We start from the raw sequence: 13313 nt of genomic DNA, 5'->3' as shown, positions 1-13313 counted from the left end.
CGACACACATCATCATTCGGAGAACAAGCCCGGGCCTGAGGTTTCTATACTTTTGGGAATTTGCCTTTGCTTTGTTAACCTTGGCAACATACACTTTGGCAGCACATAAAGACAGAGAGAGCAAAATCATCAAACAGGGTTTCCCTTCTGTTTTCTAATGGGAAAATTAAAGCAGATCAGAATAAATCAGTAAGTTCCCTAGATGTTCAAGCAACAATTCACCCACATTCTTTGTTGTAATCAGCACAAACACCAGAATGAAAAATAAATGTGATATTGTCACGGCTGCTCTAAATCATTATCTATCATTAATGGATTTGGTGTTCTCTTTTTCTGATGCATTTCAGGCAGCAGAATATGCCTTTTGGACTAAATATGGATTGTAAATACGAAGCAGTAATCTGCACTCAGGAGCAAAATGAACTGCAATGGAAAAAAGGAAGCACAGAACTAACAGACGGCCTGAAAGTGATCCAACAGACTTGGGCAAAGAAATCTGAAAAAAAGAGACTTCATTGGCTTATTCAGCGCCTAAATCATTTCAGAACAATGAAACCTCTTGAAACATGTTTAGGCTTTCCTGCCTTGGAGAATTCTATTATCATCTTTTCATCATCAATAAAAGCATTTTAATCTTTTTTTTTTAAGTATTTCGCTGGCTCAAGTCTGCTAGACAACAGTGAATGTTTGATCCCCTCACAGATGAGCACAGGTTTTTCATCTGTTTGGTTAGTCGCTGCAGCTCTTTGCGGATATGCTTTCATTTAAGTCGTCTCTACTCTTCACACACACATTAAAGGAAAGCAAACTTGCACATCCACCTCGTTATGCTGTGCTGAATGGAGAAGGCTGCTGCTGGGTGGTAAACATTGCAAATATAACTGCAATGCAGACTGGTGAGAAAATTATAACACAAAGTTAGCTGCTGACGACATAAGGGACCGGTAAGAGACGCAAATCACTCTCCAACTAAAATGATTAGCCTAAATCCATTCTGTAATTCAGTTTTTCATCCCCAAAGTGAAGCAGCTGTGACTCAGGAACAGCTCTGTAATCAAAGCCCAGATGTTTTATCACTAAATGGTTTTTCCATAACAATAAAACGACTTCACCTATTTTATTGTCTGCAGCACAGCTGGACTGTGAAGAAAACCGAACACCCTGAAACCCCTTTAAACTACCACTACAACGAGAGCAGCTATGTAATTTGCTGAAGCTTAAAGCATACTTTATGAATATGATTCATACCACTGGTCCCAAGGACAGAGGAATGTTATACCCCACAAGAAAGTATAGAAGAGACAGTTTCATTAATAGCAGGCTAGAAACGCTGCAAAACTGCAGAGTCATCTCCTGTGCGGTGATGGGGATATTATAGCATATAGCTATACTAACCTCACAACTGCATGTGAGTGCATGTTCTACACTTACTTTTGTTGTACTCTAGCACGCAATGGGGAGTAAGATAATCCCCCCCCCCAAGCCTGGAATTAGGACGGGAGACAAAGAAGATGGAGTATGCACCCATTGTCACAAGAGATTACAAACCGATAACATGGAAGTTATGTTGACAACATACATATCAGATGTTACTGCAGGTGAAAAATGGTTTGGAGGATTTATTAGGTCGAGGTATGCACGGTGACCTGAACTTATCTTGTTACACGAAGCAGAAATAACAAACAAAACACGCTTGTTGAGGTGGGCTCTGCAGACATGCACCCTATTGTCTCTTTCCATGTGAGAAAATGTGTTCCAGACAGAAAGTGATTCTATTTTTCTTTTCACTGCTGACCCATTTCACTAGAAATCTGAATTATTGACTTACATACTCTATGCTTCTTACAGTGAACAAGTCTCATTAATCAAATGAGGAAAACATGGACAGTTTATGCATGCCTGCAGAGTTTGACCTTAAAAATATATTTCTTTTCCCAAACTATTAATAATCTTTGGCTGCCTTTTTGTAGCTCACTTAAATAAAATAAAAAAAATAAAAAATAAAAAAGCACTGACTGCCTGGAATAAAAAAACAAAGAGTACTACATTGTGTCTGTCATTAAGAACATTTGTGAGGTTGACTGACTGGCTGGAAGTAGACAGGGAATCAGCTCCATAAACAACTGCCTGGGAGTGCGAGGGCTCGTGTGTGCTCAGGTAAGCTCACCTGAATGCAACTGAATCCCTAGGAGACAAGGGGAGAGCTGGAGTCCATCAAAACACAACAATTAACTGACTTAGAATAACAAGGGCAGCACACATACAGACACACAGATACAGCGCCCCCCCCCAAAAAAAAATCGACATTCCAGTTGTGTTCCCAAACAAGACACTTGGGCAACAGTTTCTTCAAAACAGCAGACACCTACAAGTTAAAATGTGTGATTTTAGTCATCTGGAATGATTAATTTAAAGCTCTGACAAGCATGACAAAAAATGATATACAAGACTCACTGGGAAAATTCGCCCTGTGGTCTCCTTTTTGGCAAAAACACCTTAAATGCAGCTTTAAAAGCCCACAGTGTCAACTTTAAGACTCTAAAGAAATTCAAGAGGAAAATAAATCAGATAGAAAAAAAATGCACAAATCACTTGTAGACCACTGCACATAAAATGCAGCATAATTTGGAAGTAAATTCAATATTATTCTGTTTTTTATACACTAATAGGATTAAAAGTTGTACTTTGTAAGAAACTCTATTCACTAATTAAAAATGCTAAGTACTTTGGGATGTGGCCCAGTTGTTTTTACTTGTAGTAAAAAGCCCATCTCCTCTCTTTATGTGGCCGAGTTAATCAAGTGAAACCGTCTAAAATGCACAAGCATAATTAATCTAGGTAAACAAAATATCTGCCTGCTTAAAGCACAGGTCATTACTTTAGTCGATACTCTAATACAACTGTGCTATACAATGGATGAGAGTGAGTCAGGTCTAGCACAGTTTCACATTTGGACTCTGAACTCACCATTTACAATTAGAAACGTGTAGAAGTCAGCAAATACATTGTTGCAAAGAGGAACTGAAGCTCTGGCAGCTCAGATTAAAATCCAACACTGTACCCTGTTAACAAGACAACCCATCTATTAGGAAAACTATGATGTCAGCTTCTACAATTAAAGCAAGCTTGTGGTTAGAAGTGAGACTGCCATAAGTATTTGGATAGAGCACAATGAACGGCTTTGCACTTTCCATTCATCCTCCTTTGTGAGAATACATGCCGGGAGTAAATTAGTGCACTGCCCTGTAATAAGTGCAGACTCCAAGTCACTTTATGTTTGGACTGACAATGGAACCAGAAGAAATCCTATAGCCCTTTGTGTGGTGTAAAACTCAATACAGGACCTCACCTGGAAGAGGGAAAAACAGTAAATAAATAAATCCAATAGCTTTGCACACATGTGCTGTTTAAACAATGACCACCACGCTTAAGCACACAAATTATGGTAATCAGCAGTCAGCAGCAGGCGCATACTCAAAACTGTGACTACATTCACAGTTCATCACAACTATTGGCATAAACCCGTGGAATCTCACTGAACAGCTGCAACATGAAAAGCAACTTTTCACACTCATAGCATTGCCAAGTGCATTTGGTAAATTTCCCAATGAACTTGAAGTGAGAAAGAGAATGTTTTCCACTGCTGAACATGACATAGTGCAGCTGTGTGCCAGTGTACGGCATTCAGCTCCTCCACAACACGGCTGTTCAAAGAGCTGCAGGCTCTGTCTAGGGATTTAGGGCAGCCACCAGCCCAGCTTAAATCTTATTAAAAAAAAATCTTCACTGATTGCCTCAAAAACTGCACTGCAGTACGTGGTGAGTCCTTATGGATCGGCCATCCAATGAGATCATTCATCAATTTGTTAAGCTCTTTAGGTGCCACTATAAAGTACAATTTTCATATCAAAGAATGACATTTTAGAGAGGTGCACTGTATCTGATAGTTGCCATTTTATGCTTTGTTTTGTTTGAGGACATAACTATGATTGAGGACGGAATAAGACAAAAGCTGTTTTGAAGTCTCGCAGTGAGCGCTGAAAGGAGTGAATCTAATTGCCAGTCTGGAAGATAAACTACCAGTGTGGGGATATGTGTGTCATCAAGCATCAAGCAAGGTACACAGAGAAAGAAAGTGACAAAGAGGGAGAGAGGCCCACAGAGATCCATTAAAACAAAACAAAAAAAGAAAGCCCAAGTGAGACAATAATAAGGGACTGAGCCCTCACTCAGCAACAAAAAAATCTGCATGGGCTCAACTGCTGATATTCAGTACCAGCTCCTGCATTTGAGTCATCTCTTATTAGCACCCCATCCACCTGTTGAGATTGATTTTAACCTGTCAAATATCAAACCGAAGGCACGGAAAATGAGAAATGAGAATGGGAGCTCACTGAGGTGCTTGTGGGAAAAGAGGGCCCCTATTAGAGCCGTCCTTTGTGCTCACTCATCACAGCTGAAGGATAGCAGAAAGGACACACTGTCAGGCACACTGCTTCTGCTAATCGGCAACACCGGCATGATTGCCTCAAACCATTCACAGAGCCTGCGCCTGATTACATATCTACAGCTCTACTAATTAGTAACTGGCTAAATCAATCATTACTTTCTAAAAAATAATGAGCGACTACGGTTAGGTGCAAAAAGACTGACCTACCTATGGCATCATTTGCAGTAGGACAAACTAATGAATATACTAATGAATATTTGAATAAAATTTTAATAGGCGTAAAAGATCTAACATTCCTTTTTTCCCCGAAATGCTGGTGGAATGAAATTCACCAGAGCATAAACAAAAGCTATCTAGAAACAGTATATCTTTCCTTCTATTTCGCTGCATGCCTGTTATCTCACTTATTTAAGCTGAAATAATGGAAATCTCTGCAATCTTTGCAGATGCCTTTTGATTTGTAATTCTGCCTAATTAGGCACATTGTTGAGAGGATTCAAGCTTTTCCCTTCTTAGAGAAATCTGAATTTATTAAACAGCAACAGCGTGACAAATTCACTGTATCATTCTCAAAAGTGAGCGTGTCACAGACTCATTTCAAATTTAACGGCTATCACTCAGTATAACTCAAAGAGTGGATGTTTAAATTGAGGAACTTACCGCTGTCCTCAATGGAGAAATGAAAGATGTCGTTTGTCGCGTTGTCCCCATCCCTCAGAATATAGCATATGCTCATGTCGTCAATTTCAGCTGAAAAAGAGCACATTTACATAAGTAAAAGCAAAATCCTGCTCACAAAATTTTGCATCAGCTATTTGGCAAAAACAGCTAACAAAATATGTTCGGTTTGTTCCTATCTACTTGTCAGTGTCTTTGTGCCTGTGTGCTTAAATGTGCACGCTGACAGCGCCAGGGGAATCCGAGCAAAAAGAACTGCCTGAAAGGGCTGTAAACAAATAAGACTCTTGAATGATGCCGGACATTAAGACCAGCTTGACTCGTGGGATGCCATCACAGCAGTCTGTCTGCTTGCCATCTTGATAGCGTGGTGCTAGACAGGCTTCCTTATAGCACTAAAAACTGCAAAGTTTCCACACTTGCTGCGTTCAATATTTTATATCAGAATATCTCCCTTCAAAGGGACCGATGCATACAAATGTGTAGCCTAAACTTTCAAATGCCCAGGAGATAGTGTCTTTATTTACTGTCTGTTTACTCTTGTGAGAACTCTTGAAATATTGAACAGGCCTCTAGGGGAAAGCATCTCACAGTGGCTTAGTAAATAAAAGCAGGGAATACGTGGATATTGACTGTGGCTGCTACCCTGATATTTACCATTACCAAGACACCCCTCTGGTCTGTTTGAAATGTAACTTCTGTAGCACACCATGTTATTTACAAAGCCAGTGATTTGCTGTGAGCTAGAATACCACATCTCCCTTCCTCTGACATGTTTGCATGTTCACATTATTTATCATCACGTCTGTAAATCTCTTGTCTACTGTTATATTCCTCTGGTAAAGCACAAACCACCGTAAGTTGCCTCCAAAGTGAAATGTTTTAGGCACTGTTTGAAAAATGCTCTCCTCCAGAGAGAACTGGTCAGCCTGAGGTACTAGCATACTTCTTTCTGTAAATAGGCGCTCTCTAGAGTGAAAACAAAAAGTTTATGATTTTTAAGACCATTGGGGTAAGGCCATTTAAAAGTCTAAGTAAAAGCAAAGTAAGATTAAATTCACATCAAACTGCTCCGAATATTTAAAAAAGTCTTCTATGTGAGTTTTACTGCAGCAGATTGCAAATCCATCAGAATGTCACAGGACTGAAAAGCTTTAAAAAGCAGCCCTCTTACCTTGTGTGAAGCTGTTGATAGTTGCATTTCCTCTGGCATGGTTGATAAGGTAGCCATGTTCTGGGGCTACAGTAATCCTAAAGGTCACAGAATCCTGAATGCTGTCTCTGTCCTCTGCTTTCAGGGTCTTACTAGTGATCACAAAGCCTAAGTGGCCTGTCTCCAGAACCCGCAGTGTTGGGGCACCTTTATTAACCAGAACCTGCGGCACACCATTATCCACGGAGAGGATGGTAATCTTCATCACTTGAGGCTTTCGGGTCTCAAATACAGTATCGGGGAAGACATAGAAGTCTGTGTGAGTGCCATCGGTGACAGTGAAGGAGAAACTGTCCTCTGTACTCTCTGTGCCATCGTGCCTGTAGCTGATCAAGTTCTCATTCAAGTCCTGCTTTGTGAATGAGGTGACAGGCCGGGTGTTGTTAAAGAGCAGGCGACCATGAACTGGAATCTGAGTGACTGTGAATTTCAAGAGGCGGTCAACGGTGTCCCTGTCTTCAACTGTTAGCTCGAAAGGTGTGATGAGTTTGTTTTCTCCCTCAGTCACTGCCAGACTGTGTACCGTCAGTACAGGCTTTTTATTATCCACATCAGCGATGGAGATGCGGAAAGTGCGGAACACAGGATTATAGCCATCCGTCACTTCAAATTCAAAGCTATCCATTTTCACTTCATCATCCGATGTGTGAATGTAGTAGATTTTGTTGCCAGCCAGCTGGAGCTGTGTAAAGGATGAGATGGGCATTCCAGGTGCGTCTGTGGACTCCAGGTGTCCTCTCATTGGTGCTCGGGTGATTGTGAAAACTAAGTGTTCATCTGGGCTGTTGAGGTCACTGGTACTGAGGAGGTCTGTTGTCAAAGTAACCCTGCCACCCTCTTTAAGAGATACACCTTTACTGACCACATCAGGGAAAACCATGTCTATGCCGCCGATTGTAACATAGAAGTATCTGTCAATCAAAGGGTTGATGCCATCAGTCACATCAAACTTGATGAGGTCTCGAATTCCCTCTTGTCCATTGTGGATGTACACAATCAGACCCTGATCCACCTCGCTTTGTGTAAAATTCATTCCAACTGTGATATTTTGCAACGTCCCCGAAGGCGTCGTTCTTTGCAAATACCCTTGACCAGGTCCGTATCGAATTAAGTATGTTAGCGTGCTATCCTCAGAGTCCAGATCAGTAGCTTTTAAAACATCGCTGTTAATGACTTTCACATCACCTATCTCTATTTCAAGGCCATCATTGATTGCCATCCTTGGGGTTTCGTCGTCCACAGGGATAATCATAACAATGACTGTTTTTTCCACACTGAACTTTCCGTCTGTAAGAACAATATCAAAGCTGTCCTCTGTGGTCTCTGAGTCATCATGCTCATACACGTAGCTGGAGGCCTCCCTGATCTGATCCAAGGTAAAGTTAGACACAGGGATGGTGCCAGTAGTGAGCTGATTGAGAATAAATCCATGCTTGGGGGGTTTGGTGATGATGAATGTCAGCTGATCAGAGGGGAGATCTGCATCAGCACCATTCAGAATGGGAGTGTCAATACCTATGTTCATGCCCTCCATAACCACAAACTCTCTCATGTAAATCTCTGGCTTTTCATCATTAGAGGGGATTATGGAGATGGGGAAAAAGTGCCTTTCAGAGAAATTGATGCCATCAGAGCATCTGAATGTAAACCTGTCTTCTACTGGCTCGACTCCTTTGTGAATGCTTTGAACATAATAAATGTGATTCTGTTTGATGTCCTTGATGGTGAAAGCACTAATAGCTGTTCCAGACCTGGATTTCTCTGAGCCTGGGGCTGGGGAAATATTTTCCACATACCCTGAAGTCGGCTGTACGATGATTGTACACAGAAGGTCATCGTCGGGGGTGTCGACATCATCTGCGCTTATGTGGAGAATCTGAATGACATTCTTCTCTCCCTCAACAACAGTGAACTGCGGCCCCACAAAGACCTCTGGAGCCTGGCTGTCCAGAGGAAGAATGGTTACATGCACTCTGACACCTGTGATCTTATTTCCTCCCACAGTCCACTCATCAGACATGTCTGTCAAAGTGAGATTGAAAAAGTCCTCCTTTGTGCTCGAGCCTATCTCCCCACTTGTGTGAGCATAGACCACAAAGCCATTAATAATATCAGCTTGGGTGAACGTGCCCGATGAAACACCTTTAACCAGGATTTCACCCAGTGACGGCGGGTCTTCAACTATGAAGGTTAATCTGAGGTCATCTGTGTCCTCATCTCTTCCTTGAATGACATTACTTGTGATTTCTGTTGCTCCATTTTCCAGTACATCTATGTAGGAGCCAATTGTGCCAGCAGGAAGACTTAGAGTTGGAGCCTCATCATCAATTGGTTTCACATTGATCTTTATAGTAATCGGGACTATGTGCACCCCATCGCTGACGTCTATTTGTATGGAATCCACTGTTGATTCATCTCCATTATGAACGTATGAAATTAGGCCATTTGCAATATCCTCTAGACTGAAAGCATTTCCTTTGGTCATATCAGTAAATGTAAACTGGACGTGACCATGCAGGGGTGGCTGAGTTAAAGTGAAGGTTATCTTTTTGCTATCCGTGTCTGTGTCAGAGGTGTCCAGCTCAGCACTCGTAAGGATATGTCTGCCACGCTCAAGCACAGTAAATCCAGAGTTCTTTATTTGAGGCGGCTTGTTGTCCACAGGCTTTAAAAATATAGTGAAAACCCCTTCTACAGTATTCCCAGAAACATCCTCAACAGTGTATCTAAACTGCAAAACATGAGTGGTAATTCCAAGCTCAAGATCAGGTGGTTTGTAAGCTATTTTGTGGTGATTGATTTGAGCCTGAGTGAAAGTTGTGACTTCAGTGTTTGGGTTTTCAGTCAATACCAAAGCTCCCAGTACAACAGGGCTGTTCTCATCTGTGTCTGTCGGCGGCTGCACGATTGTATATTTGAGATCACGATCGTCTGAGTCGAGGTCAGTGTAACGGAGGAATTTCTTTCGGAAGTAAGTAAGCTGATACTCATGCACAGTCATTTGCAACGTCACCCCAGGGTACAGTTCAGGTGGAAGGTCGTCAACAGGGAGAATTTTGATGACAAATGAGCTTTGACCTGATTGATTTGGTGGGTCATTGTCATCTTGAACCCTAAACACAAACTGATCCATGATTGTGCTGGTACTGTGAGGTCCAATGTGCTTGTAAAACAGTTTACCATCAGTAATATCCTGCTGCAGCCATTCAGTCACTACTTTCTCATACATTTCGTCCTCTGTATTAAACTTCCAGGTTGATGGGTCTTCTGGGGCCTCAGACTGACGCAGCATCACCTGCCCCAGTGTGGAAAAAGGCGGCTCGATTGTGAATTTAATCGTGGAATCCTCTGAATCGATGTCTGCTGCACTGAGCATAAGCGAGGAGATAGGCATCATTTGGTTTTTGAATAAAACCAAACCAGTGTTGGCATTTATAATGGGAGGCTCATCATCTGTTGGCACAACAGTGATAGGAAACAGAAACTCCACCTCGTTTGTGCCATCTGTCATTCTGAAAACAATATTATCACTGTATGTGTCACTGCCATCATGTTGATAAATTACTACACCAGCATCAAGGTCAGCTGGGGTGAAAAATTTCCTCCTGGAGCCCAGAACAGTCAATTCACCATGCCTCAGGCCATCAATAACAGTCATTTTGACTTTCTCTAAATTATCCTCATCACTGATTTCCAGATTCTGTGAACTGGACAGAGGCCTGGACTGACCCTCATACAGCAATTGTCCAGTATTCCTAGTAACCACAGGGGCCAGCGTGTTCATAGGCTTTACAACAATCATGAAAGCAAAAGGATCTGACACAGCTCCCTCTCCATCCACAACCTCAAACTCAATCTGGAAAATCCTCTCAGTGTCCGAATCCACAGCAGGGGGCTTGTAGGCGATTTTCAGCTCTTTGAGGTCTCCTTGGTAAAATGAGGTTATTGGCAAATTCCTATCATCAGTGCTTACTATGTAGCCCTCCTCAAAGGACAGGGGAGATGTAATATTGAAGATTAATTCATCGGGATTAGACTCAACATCCTCTGCAGCCAGCATATCCGTGGTTATTGCTGTCATTACAAACTGATCTACTTCCATCATCATCATGGCAACAAAGCTGGGTTTAGGAGGTATGTTGTCTTCTCCCTCTTTGATTCTGACCAGAATCTGGAAAAATTCCTGCTTGAGCAAATTGCCTTCTTTATCATGTAATTCCACAACCATCGGAATGTAATCTCTGTTAGGTGACTTCAAAGCGAAAGTGTGCTGATAACGGGTGTTCATTTTAATAAACTCATCACAGTCCACCATTGTTCCGAGGCTCTCTTCATCCACAAGTTTTCCATACCTGGGCAGCACATTGCCACTGGAGAGGGAAGCTATTTTGCACTGATGCGCACTTCTATCATAGGTGAATTCTAAAATTTTCCTATCAATGGGATTACTTGTGCCGAGCAGTTTTTCAACAGTGAGCGGCATGTTTTTCGTCAGCACCTCCAGCTGTGTGAAAATTACCTCCACCTCCATCATAAAAGGTATTATAATTGTATCCGTTTGCGTGTCGTACCTGAGTTGTAACCTCACTCTATCCTTCGGAGGACTCCGAGATCCAAAGTGAGAATACTTCACGTCATTGGGACCAAATTCACACGGAAACTTTTTCGGAGACAAGTGTCCAGGCCTTTGAGACAAAGGATCGTTGTCTAGGACTGTTATGCTGCATCTATCACCGGGCTGAACTTGGATAACCAAATCGTTGATGGGATCAATGAAGACTGATCTCCCGAAAGGCACGCGTATCCCATTATTGGCAACCAATATCGTGTCTTCTGACAGCTCAGCCCTCAAGGCGTATGATAATCCATAGCTGTCAAAAACCTGTGCAACCACATCACCTGTCAGAATCACTGCAAGCAGAATCAGAGCGGCGACAGTCCCGTGCAGATGCGGGTGAATAATCCAAGCCATTTGTAGAGTGGAACTGCAGAGGAAACACCTTCAACTTTGTGCATGCACCCTTGTAAACCGCGTACCTCGGTTAAAGTTGCAAGAGTACAAAATCGGAGTTGGATAATATCACGCACCTGTGAGCACTGAGGTGCACCATTCTCTCACAGTAGCTGTGCACTGATAGCCCAAACTTCATACTCCTGCCTTGCTGGAGTAAGGAGAGTCACGCCCTCCACTCAGCCAATTGGTCGATATCTCTCCTCCGGAACGCGTTAGACAGGTTTTAAATGGACGTGGTTTGTGTCATTCTGGGCGGAAAAAGAATGTCGCGTCGGTTAAACGCTCAGTTTCATTTAGTAAAACAATGTGGTGCTATTTATGTATGAGACGTGACTTTGCGTAAGTCTCCAGCAGAACTTGCAATAAGATATGTGAGCAAATTATTTCGTTTAAATACACCAAAAGCAGACTAGCAGTCTTTATTAGATATACATTCAAATATAGATTATCTACTCCAAAATATCCGCATTAATAAGGGAAGGCAATCAGAAGTCCAGCTGTATCAATGTGAGTGCAGAAGAGCGTTGTCTCCCTCTCCTGGTTTGCGCTAGAGTGAATATGCTCTGCACGTCTTCATTACCCTCTAAACTCACATTTTGTAATACTTACTGTTGTGTGCATGTTTGTTTGTTTTTAATCAATTTCGAAAAATCTGGTCTATTATTATATTGATATCTTGTGCAAGTTGCAATTTGCAGGATTTTCTGTTTTCATGTTTTCTGTTTTATTTAAGAAGTCACTGTTTTCGTCACTAGAGATTTAAATTATGCTTTGAAGGCACTCCTCAGCTTTTTTAACCCTACTCACAATCCACTCTTAATGGGATCAAAAGTTCTATTTATCCAAATCATGTGGGAACATTGTCCTGCTTCTTGCTGGGACAATCTAATCACAGAGGTCCTCCAGATGTCAGGTGCTTCCCCCAGCAGAGCAGTTTCCTCTGACAAGCTGACAAGCCCAGTCATGAACCGCTCTCTGTACCACTTACCTGGAGAACCAGTGTTGATGAAAAGAACACCCACAAAGATACTGCACTACACAGCAGGGCAGGACAGAATGACTGAATTTTATTCCAAGTAGGGTTGATTTTGGTGCTATGAGCACAGCTGCACAGTCAGATAAGAATTACAAATCTGATAGATTAAGAAATTTGTCTGGTAGATTCAGACATATGTCCAAAGGGGAGTGTATGGAGAAAAAAATGCAAAATCCTGAACATGTGTGGCATTTTTACTGTTCTCACATTCAATTAAAATGTCAGCAAGACTCAAAAAAAATCAGATTTCTACAACACAGCCGTGGTATTCCATGAGCCCAGCTGCAGGAATAGCTGCTCAGCTGTGTATATAGTATGTATACAGATACCTAAAATTCCCTGTAAATAGGCAGCAACTCTAGAGCTTTACAGTGCCTGGAAAAATCTGACTTCATTTGCGCTCACTTTCTTTTGATCCCCTTTAGATGATTTTTGATTCCATCCACAAGCTCGTGGACGCAAGCATTGTGTCTGCACCTACCAATAGTTATGCATTAATGACACACAAACCATCTTGCAGCTGGCATGTGTTGAAATCAGTACACAGTAGCTGCCATAACAAACGTTGCACTTGAGTTGCACTGGACACTGTTGACAGGGTCCAATTATAAATATAGCCCAGCAAACTGCAAGGCAAAGCTCCCAGTCCTTGACAGCTCCCAGTTACAAGAGAAAATGAAAAAGAAGATGAATAGGACTTTCTGACAGCAGCAGTGGCAAAGAAGGTATTGGATCATATCCAAACCTTCAGGCTTATTTTGGGGCTAGGGGAAGTTTGATGATATTCTGTCATATCACATTTATATCAAATTTATTGTAAATGACCAATCATTCTTAGTAGATAGAACTGTCAGTCCATGCAGCAACTGAAGACTGTAATCATGCTCCTGATGTGCAGAGGATTTATTGCTGGGCAGTAACA

The 13313-nt window shown here is 41.9% G+C and overlaps 1 protein-coding gene across 1 annotated transcript in view; it reads right to left on the bottom strand.

The window, feature by feature from the left end:
- frem2b (FRAS1 related extracellular matrix 2b) overlaps window positions 1–11896 on the bottom strand; it is a 51343-nt gene extending 39447 nt beyond the window's left edge. The window contains exons 1-2 of the mRNA XM_003450179.5: window positions 6303–11896; window positions 5111–5200 (exon numbers count right to left, since the gene is read on the bottom strand). Coding sequence (XP_003450227.1) covers window positions 5111–5200; window positions 6303–11313 — 5101 coding nt within the window. The 5' untranslated portion in view covers window positions 11314–11896. The remainder of the gene's footprint in view (window positions 1–5110; window positions 5201–6302) is intronic.
- Between the last annotated feature and the right edge of the window lie 1417 nt (window positions 11897–13313).

Source organism: Oreochromis niloticus, linkage group LG14 (assembly GCF_001858045.2).
Source record: "Oreochromis niloticus isolate F11D_XX linkage group LG14, O_niloticus_UMD_NMBU, whole genome shotgun sequence".
Classification (NCBI taxonomy): domain Eukaryota; kingdom Metazoa; phylum Chordata; class Actinopteri; order Cichliformes; family Cichlidae; genus Oreochromis; species Oreochromis niloticus.
The sequence above is the reverse complement of the archived record's forward strand: the minus strand, read 5'-3'. Positions and strand labels throughout refer to the sequence as shown.